This window comes from Stegodyphus dumicola, chromosome 7, assembly GCF_044657685.1.
Source record: "Stegodyphus dumicola isolate Sdum_Otavi_A_Nest chromosome 7, ASM4465768v1".
Classification (NCBI taxonomy): domain Eukaryota; kingdom Metazoa; phylum Arthropoda; class Arachnida; order Araneae; family Eresidae; genus Stegodyphus; species Stegodyphus dumicola.
This window is the reverse complement of record NC_140774.1, coordinates 108,908,437-108,934,567: the sequence shown is the minus strand read 5'-3', so window position 1 is coordinate 108,934,567 and position 26,131 is coordinate 108,908,437. Positions and strand designations below refer to the sequence as shown.

General features: G+C 33.0%; 1 protein-coding gene across 2 annotated transcripts in view; it reads left to right on the top strand.

Annotated features, from left to right (window-relative positions):
- Positions 1 to 20,725, top strand: part of LOC118184834 (uncharacterized) — an 82,398-nt gene extending 61,673 nt beyond the window's left edge. For both annotated transcript variants that reach the window (XM_035354565.2, XM_035354564.2), the window contains exons 5-6: positions 18,539 to 18,664; positions 20,317 to 20,725. In XM_035354565.2, the coding sequence (XP_035210456.1) occupies positions 18,539 to 18,664; positions 20,317 to 20,623 (433 nt within the window). In that variant the 3' untranslated portion in view covers positions 20,624 to 20,725. The remainder of the gene's footprint in view (positions 1 to 18,538; positions 18,665 to 20,316) is intronic.
- Positions 20,726 to 26,131: the final 5,406 nt, after the last annotated feature.

The following is a 26,131-nucleotide window of genomic DNA, read 5'->3' as shown; positions in this document are numbered from 1 at the left end:
TTTTTTGTCTTTTCATTAATAACGTTTTGTTTATTAAATTTACTAATTAAATATCATGTTCTTCGCAATTACCCCATGTAAAATTTAGTTGAATAGCAAAATCACAAAATATTTAGAAACAGCATATCTAGAATTTCCAATATACAGTCTCGCGCGCTGGAGATAATAATACTCTAATCCGTACAGTGTTGCCACTGCTTGTTTTGAAATTACTGAGTTTGTTAAAGAATTCATTAAAGTTTTTACAAAACAGGAAATATAATATTCGAAATTCAAAATTTGCGCTTTCAGGTGCACATATCGAATGGAGGACAATGTTATTCAAATTTTAACGGCCCAAGGTCGTTTTTAGCAGTCTGAAAAACATACATATATTCATTCCTATTTTTCATTATTTAATTTCTTTAAAAGTAATACACGGTGTTAATATTTCGTGGCAACATTTTGAAAAGTGATTGAGACCTTTAAAGCAATACGTTGTCAAATCCCATTTCGAGACAAACAGCCCATTCGGGCTAACGCCCTTTTGGGCCAACAAGTCTAGTCCAAGGGTGGATAGCTTTTGCATGACTTAAGTGACCTTTTAATAAATGTCTTTCGTTGATTAAGTATTTAAAGCATACCTCCCTATTTGTTGTATACCTAGACTATTGGTTAAATGATTTAAGCAGAAAAGTTTTATAGGTAGAAGTATTTGTAAGTTTTATATATAGTCTATTTATTAAAGGAACCGTGGAGAACAATGATATTAATCATTTACTTCTGTGTATCATTTCGACTATTTTTATTTTTTTCGGCGATAAAATTTCATGATGAAAGCGTGTTGTTTTAGATGCAATTAATACATGGCATATGGAATCGGAAATCAAGTAAAACGTCCGAGACAATAATACACGAACTGTAACATCTGTTCGAGAATAAAAGTACTCATGAAACACAAACACTAGGATTTAATGGACTGTAATTTTATGTCTCTTAACTTCTGTTTGGATGGACAGTCTTGCCATCGCATACAAGCAGCACGCAAGCAAGCACAATAATGGCTGCTAGCTAACCACGTTGCTGTTTTCTCTCATCGTGGTTGCCAGATCACTTCTGCCTTAACATACCGCCCGGGTTGGGCATTTGTTACATAGTTAACAATAACCAAAATTAAACAGTTTTAAATCACTATATAGTCCAAATCATATATCACAAAATTTAAATTGATACACATGAACAAAAGTAATAAACATAATTAACCACAGAACATGAAATGCACAACATCTAAATTAAAATACAATACATATATAATAATTTTTTGAACTCAGGAAATATACATGAAATTATGTAACATCTACTGGTAGTACAGTTAATTTAGTTATTGGTCTTTTTAAAAAGCCTGACTTGGTTTTTACAATACAAACTCCAACCTTTTTATCCTTACCATAAATTACCTCTTCTATTTTACCCAGTAACCAAGTCGAAGTGGGCATGTTGTCTTCCTTTACTAAAACTATAGTGCCCTTTTTAATGTTATCCTTAGAGAAATACCACTTAAATCGTTGCTGTAAATGACTGATGTAATCATTTTGCCATCATTTCCACAAATATTGCGTTACTTTAGTAGTGCGTTGCCAGCGCTTTAAAGAACTATCAGAAAAATCAGTTAAATCAGGCTCTATTATTGATGTTAAAGGTCGCCCGACTAGAAAGTGTGCGGGTGTAAGAGCTTCTAAATCATTGGTGTCATTTGACAAAGGGGATATTGGACGTGAATTTAAAATTCCTTCAATCTGGTTCAAAATTGTAAGAAACTCCTCAAATTTAAAAATCAATCTCCCAACTGCACGCTTAAGATAAAACTTAAACGACTTAACACCTGCCTCCCAGGTACCTCCAAAGTGAAGAGCCCTGGGAGGGATAAACTTCCAATGAATTCTTTTAGATGTCAGATATTTGGTTAAGAATTCATCAGGGTATTTCAACAAATTGTAGAGTCGCTTCAATTCATTGCTAGCCCCAACAAAATTTCGAGCGTTATCGCTAAATAATGTTGCGCATTTACCCCTTCTAGAAATCAATCGCTTCAAAGCAGCAATAAATGATTATGTAGACAAATTTGAAACGATCTCTAGGTGGACTGCACGAATCAAGAGGCAAACAAAAATTGCAACATAAATCTTGTGCACTACGCTCTTCTTCTGAGTTGTATACTTTATACCAAAAGGACCACAAAAGTCAACACCAGTATGGTTAAAGGGAAAGGATGGATTTAGTCTCTCTAATGGTAAATTTCCCATCTTTTGATCCAGCAATACTGGTTTTACCTTGGCACACGTAACACACTCTCTTACTATATTTCTAGCAAGATTACGTCCACTTATCGGCCAAAATCTTTGTCTAACACTATGCAAGAGCGCTTGTGCTCCAGTATGAAAGTTTCGAATATGGTAATGTAACATAATTAAATGAGTCAGTTTATGATTTTTTGGCAGGACAGCAGGGTGCTTGGTGTTGAAGGGCAAGTTAGCTTCCTGCAGTCTACCACCTACTCTAATAACTTGAGATTCATCTAAAAAGGGACATAAAAATTTTAACTGGCTATTTTTACATACTTCCCTTTTCTTACTTAAGTTCTTGAATTCTTCAGGAAAGCTTTGACGTTGGACTAAGGAAAGTAATTTATTTTCGCTTAACGAAACCTCATCTACTGTCAGATGACCTACTTGTTTTTCCTTGGATCTACAATTTCTTATAAATCTTAAAACATAAGCAAAAACATTAATTAATTTAGCATAACAATTAGTAATACTAAAAACATAATCCAAAAGAGAATTTTTAACAGTTACTGTCAAATTTACATTAGAAATAAGTTTCAGTTCGCGCACATAGTTCTCATTTGAATTTTCAAAGTTATTATTAACACTATTATAATTAATGACTTGTTGATGCAGAAAATTTGATCCTTGAAACCACAAAGAGTTGTCAGCAATAATTTCCGGGCTCAGACCGCGAGAAATTAGGTCAGCGGGATTGTCTGCGGTTCTGACATGTTGCCAGCAGAAATCCTTAGTTAGCTCTTGGATACGAGCTACTCTATTTGACACAAACACTTTTAGAAGATGAGGAGATGTAGCAATCCAGGCTAACACAATTGTTGAATCTGTGTACAGAATAACTTTGTCAACATATAAACTCAAAGATGTTATTACCTTACACACAAGTTTGGAAAGGAGCTCTGCTGCACACAACTCCAGACAAGGAATGGTTACTACTTTGATAGGCGATACTCGAGATTTACTGCAAAGTAAAGTCACTTCTCCAATTTTAGAGACACAGAGCAAGTAAATTACTCCACCATATCCAAACTTTGAAGCATCAGCAAAACAGTGGAGCTCAATTTCTTTAATTGATTCTATTAGAGTGCAACGAGGGACTTTAATTTGTTTCAACTCTGGTAGGGCCTTTTGAAATGTCTCCCATTCTTGTCGCTCTTTGAAAGGAAGTGGATCATCCCACTCTAGATGTAAAAGCCACAGCCTTTGCAGGAATATCTTAGCACGCATGATTACAGGCCCTAGGAAACCTAAAGGATCAAATAGTTTAGCAATATCTGCCAAAACCGTGCCTTTTTTACAGATTTTTGACGAACTAGACACAGTAAAACTAAAAGAGTCTTCTTCTGGATTCCATCTTAAACCCAGAGTCTTCACGGTACTTTGTGAAGATTCTCCAAAACGATACTCTTGTTTTTCGAATGGAACTTGTTCTAAAAGAATTTTTTCGTTTGAGAACCACTTGTGCAATTCCATTTTCGCAGATTGTAGCATGTCTATTAACTGCCGCTGCAATTCTACAGCAGAGGTGACATCTTCTGCATCAGACAAAATGTCATCAACATAAAAATCGTTGAGTGTCGTTTTAGAAGCCAATGGATACTTATCCTTTTCATCTACGGCTAACTGCTTCAACACTCTTGTTGCTAAAAAATGGCGCTGATTTTGTTCCATATGTTACCGTAAGTAATTGATAAAGTTTAGATGCATCATTCAACGTATTTTTCCAAAGTATGCATTGAAGTTTGCGTTGCTCAGGATCTATACGAATCTGTCGATACATTTTACATATATCAGCAGTGAAAGCCACCTTGTGTTTTCTAAATCGTAGCAAGATAGAAAACAGGTCATCTTGAACTACACCTCCATTCATCAAACAATCGTTTAATGAAAAACCAGACGATGAAGGAGCCGATGCGTCGAATACCACTCGTAACTTAGTTGTACTGCTCTCTGCCTTATCAACACCATGATGAGGCATTATGTATTTAGGAGTTTCCGTCACACTCTGCATTTTTTGCATATGCCCTAACGCTACATATTCACTCATGAACTCACAATACATCCTAGACATGTCAGGGGTTTTGTCTAGTCTCTTCCACAAACTATTTAACCGTTGGGTGGCTAATTGAGAAGAATCACCCAAATGAACATCTTGCCTTAATGGTAGAGTCACTACATATCTACCCTTAATATCCCTCTGATTGGTTTTCACAAAATGCTCCTCACATTCTACTTCTTCTTTATTTTTTATTTTGAGAGATTCTGTAACAGCCTCAATTTCCCAAAAGGACTTGATTAGTAAATTTAAGTCTTCTTTGACTTTCCTAACTCCGCACTGAATCGTATTTGCTGAATTTGAAACAACATTTACACCGGTAGCAATGTATCCAAATACAGAATTTTGAAGGGTTAAATTAGAATTTCGTGGATGAGTTTGATCAGCCTTCAATAGTTCATAAAAGCATTCTGCACCTAACAAGGCATCTATTTTCTGGGGCTTGTTAAAATGAGGATCCGCTAGTTTGATCTTTTGCGGAAGTTGTGAAAATGAAAATTTAAAATAATTCACTGGTACTAAATCATTAATTTTAGGTACAACAAAGAATTGAAGAGCACGGTGGTAATCACGCTTGTTTGATATCACAGCAGTAAGCTTGGATTTTACCGATAGAGCTTTTCCATTTAAACATGAAATTGATATGTTAATTTTATTCCCTTTTATTCCAAGCCTATTAGCGAAATCATAGGTAAAACACGAACACTGACTTCCGCAGTCAAGTAAAGCTCGACAAGCAATAAAATTCCCGAAAGAATTTTTAACATAAATAATAGCAGTAGATAGTAATACCTCTTTCGAAATCACTTGTGAAGCAGTTACAGACGAACAAATAAATTCCGAATTGTTTATTTGGTTGCAATTAGATAACATTTCAAAACATCTGGCGTCAAGGTTTAGATTCGAGTTGTCTACTAAAGGAGGGTCAGAATTATTAACCGGTGTTTCCTCCCTCCCCACACAACTCGCTATAGTAGCAGGTGAATGCGAAATGTCTTGATTGAGAAAATGCAGTAAACTATGGTGTTTTTTCATGCATTTTGAACAGCTGAATTCTGAACGACAGTTCTTTGCAGAATGAGTTGGATTAAAACCCAAGCAAAGCATAATTTATGTTTCTTAACAAATTCAAGACGTTCACTTACAGTCATTTTCAAGAAAGAATTACATTTATACAACTTGTGAAAATTGTTACTTTTACAACAAATACATTTAAAATCTTGACCTTTAACATTTGACACCAAGGCAGTCACCTTTTGAATAGTTTGAGCCTTTTTTGCATTACACACATTAGATGACTTTGACGACTGCAAAGTTCTAGCATGATTTTTTAGAAATGTAATAAGCTCAGCTAATTTAGGTAAGTCACTTGTTTTTGAATCTCTTTCCCACCAAAGACAAGTGGAAACATCCAATTTTTGCAGCAAAATATATGCAAGAAATGTTTCTGCGAATCCCTCTATTTTTTGGTCTAATATTTCCAGAGACCTTACACTTTCATTCACTGTGTCTACTAATTTCAAAATAGAAGACGGGCTTTCATTTTGTATGGGAGAAATTGACATGAAACGCTTTATCTGAGCGAAAACCTGATCACGTTTATTGGAGTATCTCTCTTCTAAAAAATCCCAAGCAATTTTATAGTTACTATCACAAATTGTGACTGATTGAATAATCCTAGCTGCTTCGCCTTTAAGCGATAACTTCAAATACGAGAGCTTTTGGAAATCCGATAATACATTATTATTATGAATGCTTGAAATGAAAAGATCCCGAAAGCTTAAACAATCTTGAATATTTCCACTAAAAGATGGCAAGATTAATTTAGGTAATTTCATACTTTGTGCACTGGTATTTTCAATCTTTACATTACTTGCATCTTTAGCACTAAATTTTGACATTTGCCGTTTAACCTTAACCCACAAAGTATCAATGCTCTCTTGAACAGTTTGCAGTTCAGTTACATATTTGTCAAACTCTTTTTCATCTACTCCTACAAATAATTTATCAAAAATCTCTGAACACTCATTATTAAATTTTGCACATTTATTTTCAAAAAGTTGTATCTGAAATTCATCACAAGTATATTTTTCGAAATCTGAAGTTGCTTTCGTTATACTTTAAAAAGTCTTTTCTTAATTAAAAGTGCTTCCATAATTAACGTTAATTAATAATACCGTACATATATGAGCAAATTCACTTACCTCCGTTTGAGGTAATCCAAATGAAACCGAAATTTGTAAATCCAATCACACACTAGGTTTTTAATTATCTTGTCGAATGCGAAGTAACATATCACACTTTTTTATCAATTTAACACTTCACCTTTAAGCGTTTTAACCAGCACTTTATCCATAGGTCGCTAGTTCCTCCGGCTCGACGGACCACAATATGTTCGAGAATAAAAGTACTCATGAAACACAAACACTAGGATTTAATGGACTGTAATTTTATTTCTCTTAACTTCTGTTTGGATGGACACTCTTGCCATCGCATACAAGCAGCACGCAATCAAGCACAATAATGGCCTCTAGCTAACCACGTTGCTGTTTTCTCTCATCGTGGTTGCCAGATCACTTCTGCCTTAACAACATCTATTAAAAAAATATCTTAACTAATTACTTAGCCCAGTTATCGGCAAACGCATTGGTTAACAGAGCCAGTTATCAACAGTTCAATGACTGAAATCGCTTTTGAGAGCCACATTTTTTTAACTTACATTATACAGGTAGGTGTACTGCTATTTACTTAAAAAGCGTACTCTTACGCTGGCTTTTACTAAGAACGTCCTCAATCTGATTAACGTACGTTCCCTCAAGCAGACCCTCTTCCAACTCTCCCATCCACACTTGTCTTGTATATTGGGTTCGTGTATCTTCTTTCGTTTATCCTTTCTGTATGTCCAAACCATTTTAACATACCTTTCTTAATTCTCAGCACTAGATCTTCTTTCACTCCACAATACTTCATAAAATTAACTTGATACTTCAATATTTAAAGCTTAGTTAAACTAGTATATAGATGTGTCAAATAAAGCTTGATATTTTACTTAATAATGATACTATTTATTGATAAAGTAAAACTGTAAAGTATCCAAAAACTTAAATGATAATGATGAGAAATGGCCTTGCATTTCCTTGGAAAGTTTGTGTAACTCAGGTTTGTATGTTGTTGTTTTTAATTTTAAGCATGATTCCAGGTTATAAGACGACTTCGCAATTTATTCTTAATAAGGTTCATGCTTGAAAGTTATTAATCGGATGAATATGTAGACCCGAATAAGGAAAGAATAGTAAACGCTAGCTTTCTCAGCCTATTATATAAGTCAGGAATACTATTCCATGTGTTAAAAATCAACAAATCGTCCTTCTAAAGGTCTTTCAAAGCAGACCATTTGTGCTGTGAACTAAGCTCACGTTTGTTTTTCTGAATACTCGTTAAGATGTTCAAATTTCGAGCTGCATAAATCTTTGTTTTTTAAATCCACCAACTGGATTTCAAAGTTGCCAATGTCAGCGAGAAAAATTAATTCTGTTACGTAGTATTAAGAGGTTTTTTTAACAAAGGCTAATATCGCTTTGTTGTTTCTGAATTCCTGAAACCTGAGAAAAACTTCTCTCATATTTAAAGCTGTTGTTTTGAAATAGCTAATGTCAATATCAGGATTATTTTCTTCGCGATGTTCAACAGGCATGGAAAGTGAATAAAAGTTTCTCTTTCAAAATTTTGAGCAAAAAGAGATAATTTGTTTTCAAATGAAATGACTTCTTCTAACATCGAAAAAATTGTGATTCTTTTTTCCCTATAGTTTTTAATTAAGCTGATTTAGATGAGACGTAACATCTACCATGAAATAAAATTTTTGGATCCACTGATCATCCATTAGTTCTGGATAATAAACACCCTTTTCAAGGAGAAATGCTTTAATTTCTGTTAATAAGGATGTGAAACGTTGCCTTTTGATAACCAACGTACTTTGTTATGTAGCAAAAGATGTGTGTACACACTCTCCATTTCCTTTAAAAATTCTTTAACCTAGTGATGAATAAGAGCTGTACCTGAAATGGAGTTGATAATTTTAATCATCAATTCCATAACTTTGCAAATTTCTTCTGGAAATGTATAAGCATAAAGAGCTTCTTGATGAATGGTACAGTGGTAAGTAAGTATGTCGTGATGTCTTTATCTTTCAAAATAGCAACAAACTTTTCAAAACAACAACAATTTTTTTCTACGCCGGTCATACCTTTTTGCCTCGTCTGTTTGCAATTCAGACAGTTTTATTGAGTGGGATATGATGTTTTTCAATGCATCCAATTACAGCTTTACTCTCTCTTATTTGTTATACTCTCTCCATGTGTTTGACCTTTGAGTGGCAATAATCCTAAAAATTCTTCTTTGAGAACTGTAGATGAAATAAATTGTACAAAAAGTGAAATTTGCTCTGTATCATTTATGCCACAAAACTCGTCAGCTGCTATTGATAAAGCTGAAACCAATTTAAGATCTTCGACTTGCTGGTTGGTTATATTTGAAGACATTTTGACTATTCTGTCTTTCCCTGTTTTAGCAGACAATGGTAACCCTTTAATTTTTTTAGAATATCCGTGCTTTGATCTTAAAATCTCGAAGCATCTCTTCGGCTGCATTTATAAAAAAAAAAAAAAAAACTTTTTATGTATTCGCCATCTGTATATGGTTTCCCTCTTTTAGCAGTATCTTGACTAATCACAAAACTTGCAATATTAACATTATTGGAAGATTACCATCCAGTAATTAAATACAGAACTTGATTTTTCTCGACTCTTTTGAACTTCCTCAGTTGCTTTCTTCCCTGCAGCAACGACAGGATAATTAGAACTAAATAAGACGTATTTTGTTGTGAAGTGTCCACATTTGATTTCTTGATATTAACCAGTTTTTCCCGACAAATAAGATAGGTCGGAAGGCCATTTGAGTTTTGAATAAACGCTAAAGTCTCAGTCCATTCAACTTGAAATTCACGGTGGATTTCATCTTCCGTTTTTCTTTGCTTCTTCTTTGTAGCCGTGTTGTTACAAGAAGGAATGAATAGGGCCAGAAATAGCGAAATGATTGAGAACCAGCCAACAGCAGTTAGGGAAGTAAAACAACGGTATCCCGGGACACAAATCAGCGCGTTTACATCCATGAATCCATTTCCCTTTTTATAAAACAGAGGAAACGTCTTGCATTAACCTCCCCATAACAAGCCTCCTGACTGACTACCTCACAGAAATAATAACACTAACTCAAGTCATGGATGAACTGCGCGCGCATCGCCAGAAATGAGGGAACCCAAGCGAAATGCGTATAGCTGTTGATAGGTGTCCGCGTAGAGTCGCTAATCCGGTGTAACATAACTAGCCGATTTTCGAACCTGTAGTACTTTCTAACAAGTAGCTGAAGGTAGTGAAGTGTGAAACAAGAAGATAAGCAATTATATTGGGTATAGAAACAATTCTTCAGTAGAATAGAGTAATAAATCGCATAAAACGAGCGCATCGCATCGAGGCAGGGACACTATCGAATGGCGCATATCAGTGTTATCCTTGTCGGTACAGTTGCACTGAAATCAGTACAATGGCCAGTAACATCGTCGAACAGATTTTTTACTGATGTCGGCACATCAAAACATTAGTAAAAACCTTACTTGAATCAGAACAATGGTAATTTTAACTTGATATGCCAAATAACCTAAAAATGAAATTTTGTATCAAAATATCTTGGGTTTTCAGTTTTTAGATATTTCTTAATTTGAAGACTATTCATATCATATGCAACCCAAGCATGGTTTATGCACTTTATGTTGCCTAAATTCAGTTGCTAGGAAAAGGTTTGCTTTAGGCACTGAGGAAACTTCAAATTTGAAAAGTCTAGAAGCTAAAATTCCTAATATTTTGAAATTAAATTTAATTTTTACGTTATTTAGTTTCTCATTCAAGTTAAAACTGCCATTTAATGTCATATTAATGCAAAGCATTTCATTAGTTAAAATTTGACATATGACAATTACTACGAACACGTAAATTGATGTATAATCAGCACCATCAAAACGCCGAAATCGGTACAAAATATTTCCTAGGAATAACATTGGCAGATTTGTTTACAGTTGTTTTTATGCTTGCGTAAAATCTGATGGTTCAAGAATTTCTTGTTTTTTACATGCGCGCGCCCGCATGTCCTATTTTATGGACTTCCACACTCTAGGAGCGAAAAAGCCACATTTGGTTCGCGAGCCACGGTTTGCTGATCACTGACTTAGCCCATAGTTATATTCCCTAAATGATTATTTTATGATAGTTTCAGGTAAAAAAAAAAAAGCTTTCTAACATTGCTTTGGTACCACACGTCCAATAAACATATACCGCACATCTCAGTCATATACCACACGTCCAATAAACGCGAAAATCTCAGTCCATCCAACTTGAAATTCACGGTGGATTTCTTCTTCCGTTTTCTTTGGTTCTTCTTTGTAGCCATGTTGTTACAAGAAGGAATGAATAGGGCCAACTGAGAATCAGCCAACAGCAGTTAGAGAAGTGAAAAAACAGTATCCCGGGACACAAAATCAGCGCGTTTGCGCCCATGAATTCATTCCCCTTTTATGTGGTTTTTGAATAAAGCAGAAAAAAGTCTAAAAAATAACGTAAAACCATGCTTAAAACTTAAATTAGGAATGCTCAGCAATATCCATATATGATGGCTACAGCGAAGCCCAATGTTAGGATGGAAAAGAAGTGACACTCTGGTTGTGCTATTGTAATGTGATGAGGTTATGCTGCGTATTTTTATGGTGTGAATGGCAGGAGTGTCCATCCGAATAAAATATGTATAGGTTCTTATTTGTGTCTGTAATTTCTTTTAACAGAATTAATATTAAAGATAATACATTCCGCTACATTTGCGTGCGAATCTCATGAATTTTGTTTACGTGCGTAATTAGATTCGATATTCTTATAGCCAATAACTTCTCGTTGCATTGAATACAACAGTAACATAGGATAAGCCTATTCGGATTGACTACATCAGGGGTCTCACTCGTGGTATTTCACCGTGGGTGGAATTTTGTCATCGATTTTTAACCTACGTTAGCTATCGAGTTCAAATTTTGTACACGTACTGTTTCTTCGATGCCAATGTAATGGGTAGAGACGATTTTTTTAAATCTGTTTTTTTTTTTAATTTAATGTTTAAACAATTTTTCACATATATCTTCCTTTAAAGAATAAACTGAGTCTATCAAAATTTTACTGTTTGCATCTTTAAATACAGTGGAAAAATGTTTTTTTAAATGAAACTTTTGTAACTTAATTTCTGAATGTTTCGCGAATTTCTGAGAATCGCTCGGTTTTTTAGACTATTTGACGTTTAGATTTTAAAATGCAGCATTTAAAAATATATCGGAAACAAAGTTTTGAAAAACATGGTGTTGCAGTCTGTAGCAGACGGAAAAAAAGGGTTTTGAGTTTCCCCATTTTGGCGCACTTAATGACGAAGTTTGCCATCTTGGCGAAAGTAATGATGAATTGGTGATACTCGTTTTCTCATTTTAGCTTGAAGTTAAAATTTCGTAAAGTAAATTATTACATTCAAATTCCAAAACTGAATATTCAAAGTGATTTCTTTATTCTCTGTGTGTTATTCAGTTATTTTCGAGATAATGGCTGTCACTTTCTCATATTTTGAAATCTACTTTGTTGATGATACCCCGGCTTTAATTACAACATCTCTCGAATCATCCTTATCAGCAAAGTTTTGTCTTGTACTTCTACATATAATTATATTTAGCACTCAGCTTCGAGACAAGATTACTTCAATTGCTTCCATAGCTATTATACTTTACATAATAGTGAAGAAATATGATATACGCTTTTTATCATAATTTTTTTAACTTATATTTTTACTGCAACACCATGCTTACATCACTTTCAATGCAATCCTTCTATGATTTACTAGTAAACCTCGATTCTCTAACGAATTGAATAAGCGAACGCATGAAACTCTTTATAAGTATGAGAATGGGAGAATTAAAAAGTAGAAAATTAATCCAACTTTAATGTCGTATACACTTCTTGAGACTTCTCGATAAGATTAAACGAAATTAAATAATAAATAAATAACATTAAATAAAGATTAAAAAAGATGGATTGATTATTTTAAGGCTTTATTTTACAACATAACTCAAATTTTGCGTAACAATGAGCAGTAAAGTTAAAATGAATCATCTTATGAAATTAAACAAAAACTTCGCTGTATACAATGCTTCAGGTAAAAACATTGCTAAAAATTAATATAAATATGATACATACATGTATAGTTCTACAAACTAAATATAAACATCGAGACAGAAAACCGCTTTGTGTTAACTAAAACGTAATAATAAATTACGGCACACTCAGCGCGAACAAAAAATACTCACTTTTTCCTGCAAATAGCGAAAAATTCATCTATGCTTTCATATTGCGAGAGGGCAGGAGAAAAAAGCAAAATCCCTTTGACCTTGATCATCTGACTTCGTCCAGGACATACACATTCGCCTTTTTTTGTTACAATTCTGAAAATATTTATTAGTGTTTGTAATGCTATATTTCAACACTCCCTAGGGAGAAAAGTAGTTTTAACAATAGCAGAAGTTAGTGATAGTAAATTTGTAAGTCGTCTATCTAGCATACTTATTATAACAAAACGTTCGCGGCATATTGCAGCTATAAGGTGAAGAAGGAAACGGAAAGCCATTAACTAAGCTGTTGCCATAGTGCAGAATGTGGTTTGAAGTTTCCAAATAAGAGAATTCGGAAGATCGTAATCTCGATCTTTTCAAATTTATAAGGCTAATTTCTTAACTTCAAGATATCCATTAATTTGAGATTATATTCAAGTCAAAGGCTAAAATCAGTTAGCTGTAGCAGTTATTATTCTTGTCAGTAATTATTATTCAGTTAGTAGTAGCTATTATTCTTGTCAGTCAGTCTTGTAATCAGTAGTTATTATTCCTGTAAATCAAGCAAAAAGTTATTTTAGTGAACACAGTTGCTTTCATCTTAAAGAGTTGTGATTGTTTCTTGAAAGGTGTTGGTGATATCAGAGCAACCAACAGCTCTGTCGTACATGAAAACATTTAGTTGCCGAAATTAAGTAATTGTATGTAATTAACCGGAAATAATTTACATGATCAGCTTCGCTTTCATCTTGAAATTAAATTTTTCCACGGCCGAAGATATAAAAATAAAACAGATATTTTAAAATCCTCTCTAATTTTCACCTTATCCCAGAAAAAAAATTCTGCTTGATATCTTGTTCCCACAATAATCATTAATTATCGATAGATAGCTGATGAAAAATGACACCGTAGGTTATAAAAGCGCACAGTGAAGTAATGATAAGATGTCTATTGAATTTAAACATTCCCATTGCTGTCATATAGGAATCAGTTTTAAGCAAACTCATCATATCGCAAAGAGCCATATAACTCAATCTATCAGACTGGTTAAAGTAGATATTTTCTTGGCCTCCGACTTTGGATGCAATAATTATTGCAATCCTATGAAAGCATTCAGGTATTCTTGATGCAAAAATGATCACGGTTAGGATGGAAGCCAGGACACATCCAAATACAATACTCTGAAATGTGAAGTAAATTATATTGTGCTCGTTTGTCTGAAATGCAATAATCAAAATTAGTACAAAAGCTGTGGAAGAAAATGCCAGATATAAAGCTAAGGGTGACAATAATTTATCTGTATCGGATATCAAACGAAATATTTTGCTGAGTTCTAATGCGAATTCTTGCATTTCTTTTGTGGTTACCTTTGGTTGGGTGCAAAGCTTCTGGACTTTCGTTTCGAAATCTAATATCAGATAGCCTAAGTTACAGTACACAAAGGAACATAATACGACACTTAATGCAGGAATAATGAATGTGATACAACAATTACAAAATATTAAAGCTATGGTTAACGCCAACAAACTATTATTGAGTTGAAAACAGCAGTCAAATAAGATAAATCTTGCTTGATCAAGAAAGCATTCTGTGTGTAACATTGAAAATATCACGATGCCAATTGTAAGTCCTGCAATTAAAACAAATACAATGATTGTACCTGCTTTCCAAGCTGCTGTTGGGGATGCCTTCTGTACAGAACAGTCACTCGTTATAGTCTTAAATTCTTTGACTATTGCTTTTCCTTTGAAAATAAAATGCAAACGCATAAGTGAGGCAAATGTTTGGCAAACACAAAATGGTATTATTTTTCTATTGCCAAAACCATTCTTGTAAATAGTGTAAATGTTTATAGCAGCGGTGTAAAGCAATACTACATTGAACAGAAAGTAAAGCAATTTTTCAATCAATTTTATAATTTTCATTTGTCTGTTTTCCGGGTAAGGCACTCCTAGAATAAAAAAGAACTTGAAAACCAGTAAGAAATTATTGTAAAGATCTGAATTATGAGAAGTGATAAAAGATTTAACGTAGCTTCGCTGTTGATTCAGTTTCAGCATTTTTTTGGAAAATTTTTGGAGCATTCAATAAAAAAAATCAGTGTTCTACAACAATCTTGATGATACTAATAACAGTCTTCATGCACTATGCATGCAGTTTCTACTTCAGTAACACATAGGAATATAAATACATGAAAAATCCATTCTATCTCTAACCTTAATTTTTCTACAAACTCTCATTTCATATTTTGAAATGAATCAATTCTCAAGTTCATTTTCTGGAAATAAATTCCAGTTATTGGTTATAAAACTAACAGTTTTGTCTCAGGATCCCAGGATTGGTTGTAACCATTTTTCAGTTCACTTTCAGTTTATTAAAATGTTTAATCATTACTATCTGCATAAAGAATATAGGATTCTATTTTAATGCGTTAAATGCAATTTGTACATTATAAGAAAATCTTTTTAACTGGGAAAAAAGCGTTGTGAAAAAGATCATGGTAAATCGATGGAAAGTAAATATTTGGCAAAAATAATTGACGGAAATAATGACAGTTTGACAGTTTTAAATTTTTTTCTCCTTCTCCTTCTCCATATTTTAATTAGAAGCTATGATTCTGTTGCCTAGATACCTAATGTTTTGTTTCTACAAACATCTGTTAAGTTATAAGTCTTTTTCGAATGAAATAAAAACATAATATTATTAAAAACTGTCATTTCTCTTAGAAAAATAAATAATCTTTCGTGCTCCTTTTTTTAAGACTTTATTTTTTATGTGCATTTAATATTTTTTGCTTTTAGTTAAACAATTGTGTTCATTAATATTTCTCTAAACGTTTTCCTACTGAGTTTCAATTTAATTCCCTGACGAACACATACCCGATACTTTTTAATCTGTATGAAATAAATGTTGTTGCATGATGACTGCAAGAAGACATAAAGAAAATTTGTCGTGAAAGCAATCATGCAAGTCGTTTTGCATGATTGCTTTGAATGTAAATGGTTTCAGTTACTTCAGTTGTTAATAATATGATGAATGTTTCTATACTACTGTAGCGAAGTTAACATAAGTTCACAGTCAAAACTTAGCGTGGTAGGTAAATTTTAGTCAAAGAATATGAAGTCATTCGGTCGCTGTGAAGGTTATTTTCAGAAACCTTTCGAATCCAGAAGGATTCGTTTGACGTTAGAAAGAGACACGGAAAAAAACATTTGGAAGGTTAACGCTTTCAAATAGGTAGTTTTTTTTTTAATTAATTAATTAAGGTACAGTTTCCAATACCAACAAGCGAAACGATAATGGTTTTTAGATCCGAAATGTTCAGTTTTTATTGAAAGAGTATAAATAAATCCACTCATTTACTAAAAACTTATATGCTGAAAACAATTACTTGCTGAATCGTTGAATATAATTAATTTATTAACAGAAAGCGTAATGATATGTTCAAACAGTTCTGATAAAGAGTAACTATAATATTTTTATGTAAGACTGGCCGCTTGATCTTAATGAATCAAGCTGATTGAATTTCATGGATCCAGCAAAGTAATTAATAATAATGGAAAGGCATCTGCGTTTATTGATTTGAAATCACTTAGTTTGTTAATTAATAAGAAAAACAAATTTAAGAAAAATTAAAAATTTTACGTTTTAGCAAAGGGCAATACACTAAAGTACTTTTAATTTAGGCAGAAACAACATTTTCTTTTAAATCGATGAGTTTATTAATTCATTTCGAAAGACAAATGTATTGCGTTTTGTGGAGTGCTAACACACATCTTTTATATCGCTGATTTTCTAATTAAATTCAAAACATAAACATCTTTCTGAGTAAAAGCGCAAAGCTTTTATATCGCTTCGTATAAAATGCGAAATAATACAAAAATAAATTTGAAGTTCAAAATTCGGGCTTCGAAGTGCACATGTTCGGGTGGAAGACTACCTATATTCAAAATTTGATGGCTCTAGGTGCCTTCGTTTTTTCGCAATGCGAAAAACGTACAAACTTACTTACATACATACATATTTTTCATTATTTAATAGCAAACAAAAGAACAGAGTAATTTTAGCCCAAATGGCGTTGTCAAGAAGGGTTATTAGTCTCAAAACAGAATTTTGCGTTGAATCACTTTTCAATTTATTGCCACCAAATATCATTGCCTTGTTTTATATTTAAAGAAATTAAATAATAAAGAATCTGAATGAAGGTATGTATATTTCTCGTATTGTGAAAAAACAGCGGTACCCAGAGTTATTCAAATTTTGAATGGCGTAGCCCTCCACTCAAATATGGCAGCCCGAATTTGGAATTTACTTTATTGCATATTTCATATTTTGTGAAACTTTAACGAATTTTTGATTAAAAAACTCAACGATTTCAAAGAGTACAGTGACAACACTGTAGAGAATAAAACATTTTTTCTCCAAGGAGCCGGACTGCCTATCAGAAATTCTAAACATATGCTGGTTTTAAATATTTTCAGCCCAAATGCTCTTGAAACGTGTGTGTGTGTGTTTACTTTTACAACTGTAAAGAAAATAATGCCTGTTTGGGCGTAATGTAAAATCTGAAAACATTCAGATTTTTTTATGATTGTTTTCAATTTTTTATTTTTTAATTCTTTTATACTTCTTAAATTTAAAATGAATTTTATGGTAAATTCATTTTTAAAGTATTAGATCGTATTTTGAAGTTTTCAAAGCTGCCGTCTTTTATTGCTTTTAAAAGGTAGAAAGAGATTGAGAGCCATATTGACATTCTTTCAGATAATGTGCAGTCTGCTTTGAAAAGCTATAACGTCATTAAAACTCAGAATATTAATTAATAAGGTTTTGACAAATTTTATAGTCTATTTCAAATTTTCATATCAAATGTTTACTTTTAGATCTCTATGGTCAGGATTTCGTTTGAATTATTGTTTTGAGAACATCTTGGTCTGAACTAAAGTCTCACAGACCCTTTATTTATCTCACAGACCCTTGGTCTGAACTAAAATCGCACAGACCCTTTATTGCCATTCTTTTTCTATAATCATTCTTCCCTGCCTTATCACTTAGCATTCTTAAAACTTTTAACATTAGAAATGATTTTCAGTAGGATCTGATGCTGTTACTTCTTCCACAGAACCCCATTTACAATCCTTACCTAACCATTAAAGGTGATTTTATTTTTCAGTTACTCGAAAAACTTTTAAGAAAAGCACTTAATGAAAATACTAAAAATAAAAGCAAAAAAATGCATATACCTTCAAAATCCAAGCCTTGGTTATAACACTGCTTTCTATGTAAGTTAGAAAAAGCGCAGCTAGAACACGTGCCGAATAAAATTGACAATTGCTTTGATTATGTCGGTTGACTCGAAGTGGCGCCTAAATTATCTGGTATAGACATGTCACGTATACTGTTTATCAGGTGATGAACCATTCGTTTTTTTATTGCAGTTTACAAGTAAGTATACAGAAGATATAAAGGTTTTACAGGTAGAATTTGCAATTTTTTAGTGACCTTGCATATTTAATTTTTAATAAAAATATACATAGAAGTATTTCGTTTCCGTAATTGACTAGGAAATTAATAATAATAAAATTCCAATTTCGAGTTAAAACTTTCTATTCGTTATTTCGTAATAATAATGATGACATTTGCAAGTGAAATTTGTTTAAGATTTTTAGGGATATCTTTTCACATATTTGTTTTCATTAGTGCTTATCGACAGTATGAGAAGTGTGTCTCGGAACCAATTCAAACACTGTGCGGTCCTCAAGCCTTGCATATCCTGGACGATTCGATGTCATCACTGAAATCCAGATGCGACACGGTAACACAAGCGTAAGTTGATTTTTACTTTTACAACTGTTTTCAGCAAGTTTCATTATATACATATGGCAAGTTACAGGATTTTTCACCTGCTATTCAATATTACAGGTACACTTGTTAACCATAGGATAGATAATATGTGAAACTAAAACCTTGGGTACAAAATTCATAAATATGGGAATAATGATTCAAATGAAACCATAAGTTCACGGAGAAATAGTAATTACCGCATTAATGTACGACAAAATTTAATTGGCAGTACGGTGAGAATGGTCCTCGTGTATATTCAGAATAAATGACAAACTTGCTGTTTGCGGATATCGCGGTCAAAAGTTATATGTTTGTGTGAAACATAAATAAAAATCTTGAATCTCAGTTTAAAAGCTCGATAGCATTTTTTAAAATTCCTATGCTTGTCCTACTGAGAACTCTTTAGTCGTATTGCACATTTATTAACAGTGTTAGATACTAAGAATAAGTATGAGAATCATGACAATGATATTGGTGAAAAAGAACAATGTTTTTGAAGCAACTAATAGAAGCTTGAAAATTTCACTAACAGGAACAGTAGTGATATTCTAGCTATGATTATATATAAATAAGATTATTCCGAACTTCCAAGATGGAAAACATTGCTTATTCATCAAGGATATAATGATATATCACAAATATATGTTACATTAGCTTGCATATCCTATAAAATAATACACTTCAGTTTACACTCTTTAAATAGGTAATTTAAGTAAATTCTTATACACACACACACACACATATATATATATATATATATATATTAATATTTATTTTATATTTTACCTTGACCAATTGATTAGTATTTTACTGTGTTTTAAATATACTTTATTCGTTTAGCATATAGCTTACTATTTTTATTTTACCTCGTTCAATTGATTTGTTTTTTTACTGCGTTAAAAATTACTTAATTAGTTTAGTATATAGCTTACTTTTTATTAATTTTACTTGTAAATATTCAAATATTGTATTTTTCTCCTCTTTCACACATTTCATAGCAACTAAATATGCTTATGCTGAAGTTTTCACGGAGCCACAGTTTCTGGTAACTTTTTAGCGTGCGTACTAAAATTTATCTTCTAATGTCCTTAATTTTACAGCTCAATGCGCAAAATTTTGACAACATGGGTCTTTTTTCGTTTGTTCTTACAACTTGACTTTAAATTATATATATATGTTGTATGATATTTCTATGATTCAAAAATGAATGTTATTTAAATATGGAAGTACCTTTGACAACAGCTATTGGAAAATGTAGATGTAAAATAATTCTATTAGTAGTATCTACCCGCGCAAACGTCGTTAAGCATATTTGAGGGAAAACTGGGGGAGAGGGGAAGAACCATTAAAACTGCAAGTTTGAAAATCATTTGCGAAAGGAAATTCTTCCGTGAGTCAAAATATATATATACTTGATTTTCGATAATTTTTCAAAGAGTCTGTTAACGTAATTTTTTAGATAAATTTTAAAAAATAGTTCATGGACAATAAATATAGTTCCTTCAATGCTAAACTTTCCTTTCTTTAACTTAGAAGCTTAAGATTTCAGACGATCACCTATTTTTAAGTGCGTTGAACTAATTAAATGTGTTACTTATTTAATTAAAAAATAACGCAACCTGCTTCCATTTCAGATTGAAATCAACTGATAAGATTTGCCCATCGGATGTCTCCATTCAACAAACTCAAGATTATAATCCAAAACCAGCACTGCGGCAATTAGAACAGACTTACAGTCCATTGTCCACATCAGCTTACCTACTGAATACAAGAGCAGCTCCGTATACTACCCCAGCTTGGACACCTCGCACTGTAATTTATCCTCTACCAGTAACAAGACACAGCAGTCGCATTTACAGAAATTCAGCTTGCAGAAACATGTCTTCTATTTTCAAAATGTTTACAACTGTTTTATTCGTAATAATAGCCATCAGCATGTGAAAATTTATTTCATATTATTGACTGCAATAATGTGTATGGTGACAGAAATAAAAGGGTATTGTTTATAAGCTAGATGTGAAAATAAAAAGGCAAACAAAATTATCTCGTAGCTGAGTACCTAAGAAAAAATTATACTCAAAGGGTATGAAACATATTTTCGATAGGAATGTGCTACTAACATATTGCTTTATGGACTTTTCATGATTCGCAGATATATACAGTGCGATTAAAAAATCTGTAAATATTTAAAAATAATCGCATTTCAATGAATTAACACCGTATAATTTTACAGTTAAGAGAGAAAACATTACATAAAATTACACGAAATGTTTTAGGTGCTGCTGCCAGGCGGCAGAGCGACGAAATGTTGTCTAGGTATAGCGGCAATCACGAAACATTCTCTGGGTACGACCGCTCTTATCATTCCATTATATGATTAGAAACTAGTCAACAGCGTGCGTTAATTATATATATTCTATATTATACAGATAAGTTGCGGAAAACAAATTGGTATGTTTGTTTATATCGTAAATCTTTTAATATTTTACTTACAGTCTGAATGTAGTTTCCTAAAAGATGAGTGCTTGAAAGGAGCTTGAAAGGAGAACGATGGATAAAGGAAATAATTGATTCAGGAAGTGATTTTGATGAAGAAAATGAGTATAATTTAGCATTTTGCAAAAGAAGGAAAAACAATACAGCACGTATACTTAGCACTTCAGAATCTAAAGAAAAAGAGGAATTTAAAATACGATTTCCTACTCTTCTGGTATCAAATGGACTTCTAAGAAGTTTAGCCCAAATGTTAATGATTTTATGCCACAACATTCGGGAGCAGTAGAAAGCAATTTAAATCGCTTGCTGAGAATTTTAGATTACTTTTGACTGCGTTTTCTGAATATTTAATTCAATTAATTGTGGGAAAAACAAACTACTTTTAACGACAACTTAAAAGGAATCACGTACAGGTGTCAGAAGGGACGGAATTGAAAGAATTATATTGTTTTATTGCTGCTTCGTTATTAATAACGCGGAACAAAAAGTTAACCTTAAAGGAACATTGATTTAAAAAGTAAGTTTCTCCAAAGCGATATTTCCAGTGAAATTATGAGCAAAGATCGGTACTTTTCATTAATGAAAATGTTTTATTGCTGCTTCGTTAAATGAATGAATATGATGAATGAATATGAATGAATGAATGCCGCAAAGCATTTTTTCGCGGCTTACGCTGCGGCAGATTGCAACTTCTCTTGTGGAAAACTTTCTCGTGCCACGAATGAATAACTGCGACCAGCTCTTTCGTAGCGAAAGAGTTAAAAAATAAATTATTTAAAGGTTTTCAAATGAACTTAATGTTTTATTGTCTAAAATGGGGTTCAATTAAAATAGCAGTAAAATTTACATACGCTTAAATGTTTTTATTCTGAAAAAAGTCTCTTGTATTCTTTTTTTGTCGAAAGGTCGACATTCTTCCACAGAGTGCGACAAACGATGCGTGAACCAATAACGTTATTTAGGTCGCGTTCAATCGAGTCCTATATACACTAAATTCGTCCACATTAGTCCAATATTAGATATCATGACTAGTCTCACAGTTTCATCGCCATTTTCTTCTTTACTTTCCTCTACTGACTCCTATTGAGTTACAGCATCAAGAATGTCATCCTTGGCGAAATGCTATAGTATTTACAGTTCGTAGTCTTCTCCACTCGCATATCTGTTTTCGTTTCTTGCATTTCCTAACGAAGCTTACGTTTCCTAATGAACACCAAAATAACTTCGATGAAATTCTTTGCTGTTACAGCTTTCTTAATTTTACGAAATCAAGATTCAGTTTTTCCAGTATGAATAAGCGTAAGATTTCATTTTCACTTTAGTAATGAAGTTGGCTGCATGAAAAGTCATTTTCTTCAGGTGCCATTCTGAGGAACTGTTGTGGAGAGGATCCGCTATCGGATAATCAGTATCATCCATATTTTAGTTCTATTTGTAATTACCAGATCGCATTCGATCTGTAATAAAAAGCAATTAATACCTTCAAAATCGGTTTTAATTTTCTCAGGATGCTGAATTTCATGTAAGTACGTACAAAGAATTAGTCTCAATGGGAAATTTCAGCACAACTTTCTTTCTGCGTACTCATAATTTAGCAGTGTCCAGTTCTGAAACATCAATCCCCTCTGGTCTTGCATTTTACGAAAAATCTTCCAAACAACCTGTTAAATCAAATTTCTAAATGTCTTCAGATTTCTGACAGTCATTGGTCCTTTTACATATCTCGAATCCACGAAAAATCATTGTAAATACAGCTGATATCTTTTCAAATTTTGAATAAAAAAGCTTTAGCAGTAAATGATAATATATAAATTATTATTCTTGCTTTTAACAAAATGTCAGCTGTTGTATAAGCTTATACCCTAGCAATGCAAGCTTAAAATTACTGTAATCAAAATTTACATAATAAACTTCTTAATTTCTACAGGCATTTTATGCATTTTTACGGTTACTATTTTACCATATATTGCAAATTCATAAAAATCCAAATTTTCTAAGGGTTTATGGACTTTCATATCCCTCTGTACACAGCCTAAAAGCATGAAAGAATTCTGTTAAAAAAAATCGATACTTGCCTAATTAATACAAAAGACGAATCTCAGTGGTCTTTCTATGAATTATTAATTTTATCTGTTATTTTCATAAACATATTTAAGCCGAAATCTGAATCTTGCTGTCTGCAATATTTCAATCGAAGTTCAGTTCAGAAATTCGCGAGTATAAATTATATGCAAATCAGTTTTTTACTAAATGCTGGTAATTTTTTATTACTTATCAAAATGTAAATACTATAAAAATGCGAATTAGGTGTTAACGGACACTCATGTACAAAATTAAGAGAATCTGCATATTACGTCGAATTTTTGAAAAACTAATGGACAATTTTTAACGTAATTTCGTATAAATATACATTTATAACAGAGAAAAAGCATTTAAATAGCTGTCCCGAAAGCGTGTCAGATATACTTCATAGGGGTAACGTCAGGAGATCTGGCTGGTCGATCCATGAGGCGAATATCCTCCTTTTCCAATTAATCGTTGACCAACTCAGCGGTATGTGGACGAACATTGTTGCCTATTAACAGGAATCCAGTACCAACTGCGTCCCTAAAATTCGAACATAGGGCTCAAAGATCCCTGTTCTATATCTCAAAGCAGCCACGAAGCCTTTCCAAACACGTGCAGGGGTGTGAATTGGTCCAATTTAATACCTGCCCAAACCTTTATTCCTCCCCCATCGCAAAGATAATTTTCCCTGATGACGGATGGTATCATGTTCCAGTCTCTCCCCAGGTACAGTGGCAGCGTATAGCTCTCGTGAGAATTGTGAAGCTGTATCTATCCCATGTCGCCGTACGTTGTGGATCTTGATCGAACTTGTCCAGGTCTTCTCGATATAGATCCAGTTTCCTGAAACTTTTTCCACAAATTGCAGTTGCCACTGGGCGTTACATTGAGCTCTGTAGCTATGTTTGCTTTTGATTGGTTTGCCTCAAATGTACCGACAATTCTCTATCACATTTAATCACCTTCGTGGCTACTCATTTTACCTGATACCTTATAAAATTTACCCATCTCTTGTGAAAAAACGCGGGGAAGAAAATTTATATTATTTATAGGTACTCATTAAATAGGTCTGCTTATAAATCATGATGTGCATATAGTGGTTAATTCCACAAGTTTTCCAATTTACTTAATTAATGATAATCAGTTCTTTAATTAATGTTAACCAGTGTTATATGCCCAAAAATCTAGTTTCTTGAATGTACTTTAGAAATGCACATTTGTAGAATTTCTGTGAAAATAATGGAAAATAGATCATAGTGACCACAAGATCAAAATTAATCAACAGACCATGCATCAAATCCCGTCCTTGGATGGTTGTTACAGATTTCGATCATAGATAGCATTCAGCCGAAATACTTACTCATGATGTAGGTACAGCCTGAGAAAAGAGTTAGAGCAAGGGTTCCCAATCTGAGCTATGGTACAATTCGTTTGGATATGTTACCGGCAAAGTTTGAAACCCAGCATTCTATAGAATGCCTAAAACCTAGCCGCCAATGTATGAAACGATTCATATTTCACACATTTCCTAGGCATTCTATAGAATGCCAAATGACAAACCGGCAAAGTATGAAATGCATTTTCGATTCGTTTCGAAGACCCCAGCTACTTACCAGAAGTTAAAAAATGATGTAAAATGGCTGAAATGACTACTAAGAGGGAACCGTGGGACTACTGGCTTCTGAATCACTAGGATATAGTGATTGTGGAAAATAAAATTACATTAATTTATACTGTTAAAGAAAGCGTCAGTACTATACAATATTATTACGTCATGGATGAGTTATTTCCTGTACTTTATGAAAACTCTTTAGGCGTCAAATACTGCACACGGACGACGTGACAGAATGTTGAAAGAACTTTCAACCAAATAAAAAAACTTTGCACGTAATGGTATTGGAACTCTAGAACCACCTATGTGATCCCTACCAGAAAAAACAAAAAGATATTAAAATGGACATTGTTGTGAAACTTATTATTGTTTCTGGATTTAATTTCCGTTGTCAGGTAGATCTTACTGATTCCCTGTCTCAGCCAGACAGAAAATACAAATTTAATATATTGTGTCAAGATAATCTCGCTATACCTTTTTTACATACTTCGAATAACAGTTTTTTTAAATGGTTTTTTTTTTTTTTTTTTTTTTTTTTTTTTTTTTTTTCCAAAATAATGTTTGTATTTTTAAGGAATGAACGTCTTTTAAATAATAGCCTTATTCATAAGGTTTTTTTTATACTTTTCCAAAAGAGAATTTGTCATTCTACAGAATGCCTAGGTATTCTATACAACGCCTAGGGAAAGTATGTAATAATTCTCATATTTCATAGTTTGTCTAAAATGGTCCGGCATTATGTACGATGCCTAGGCATTCTATAAAATGCCGGCGTTTCATTACTTTGCCGATAACAGATACATTACTTCATCTTCTATTGTATGGTTGAAAAATTAAAAACAAATTTCAAATTTTAAGGGTAAACCGCATAAAACAAGCTGGGAAGCAGTAATCTAAAGAAAACCTCGGAATACTTAAGATGCCATAGCGAGTTTTATTAATACAAATTAATTAATGTAAAAATTGCAAATTAATGGCGCTGCCATCGAAATATGTCATCTGAGAAGAGCATAAAACTACATGCTTCAGAGCAAGCCTGCAAATTTTGCTGTGATACTGAGATACGAAATCCGGGATAGCTAATTTGTAAGAATCACCTTCAGGCAGCATTGACCGAAGAACTGCGATGGAGAGCTATTGGAAGACTAGAGGCAAGGCAAAGTTAGACAGAAGTGGCCAGATGGTTAAATATTTTTGTCCTTTTGTCGTTCATAGACTTTGGCGACAATTTCTAACTACAGATTCAGAATTCAGGAGGTTCAGTCCAGGTCGTC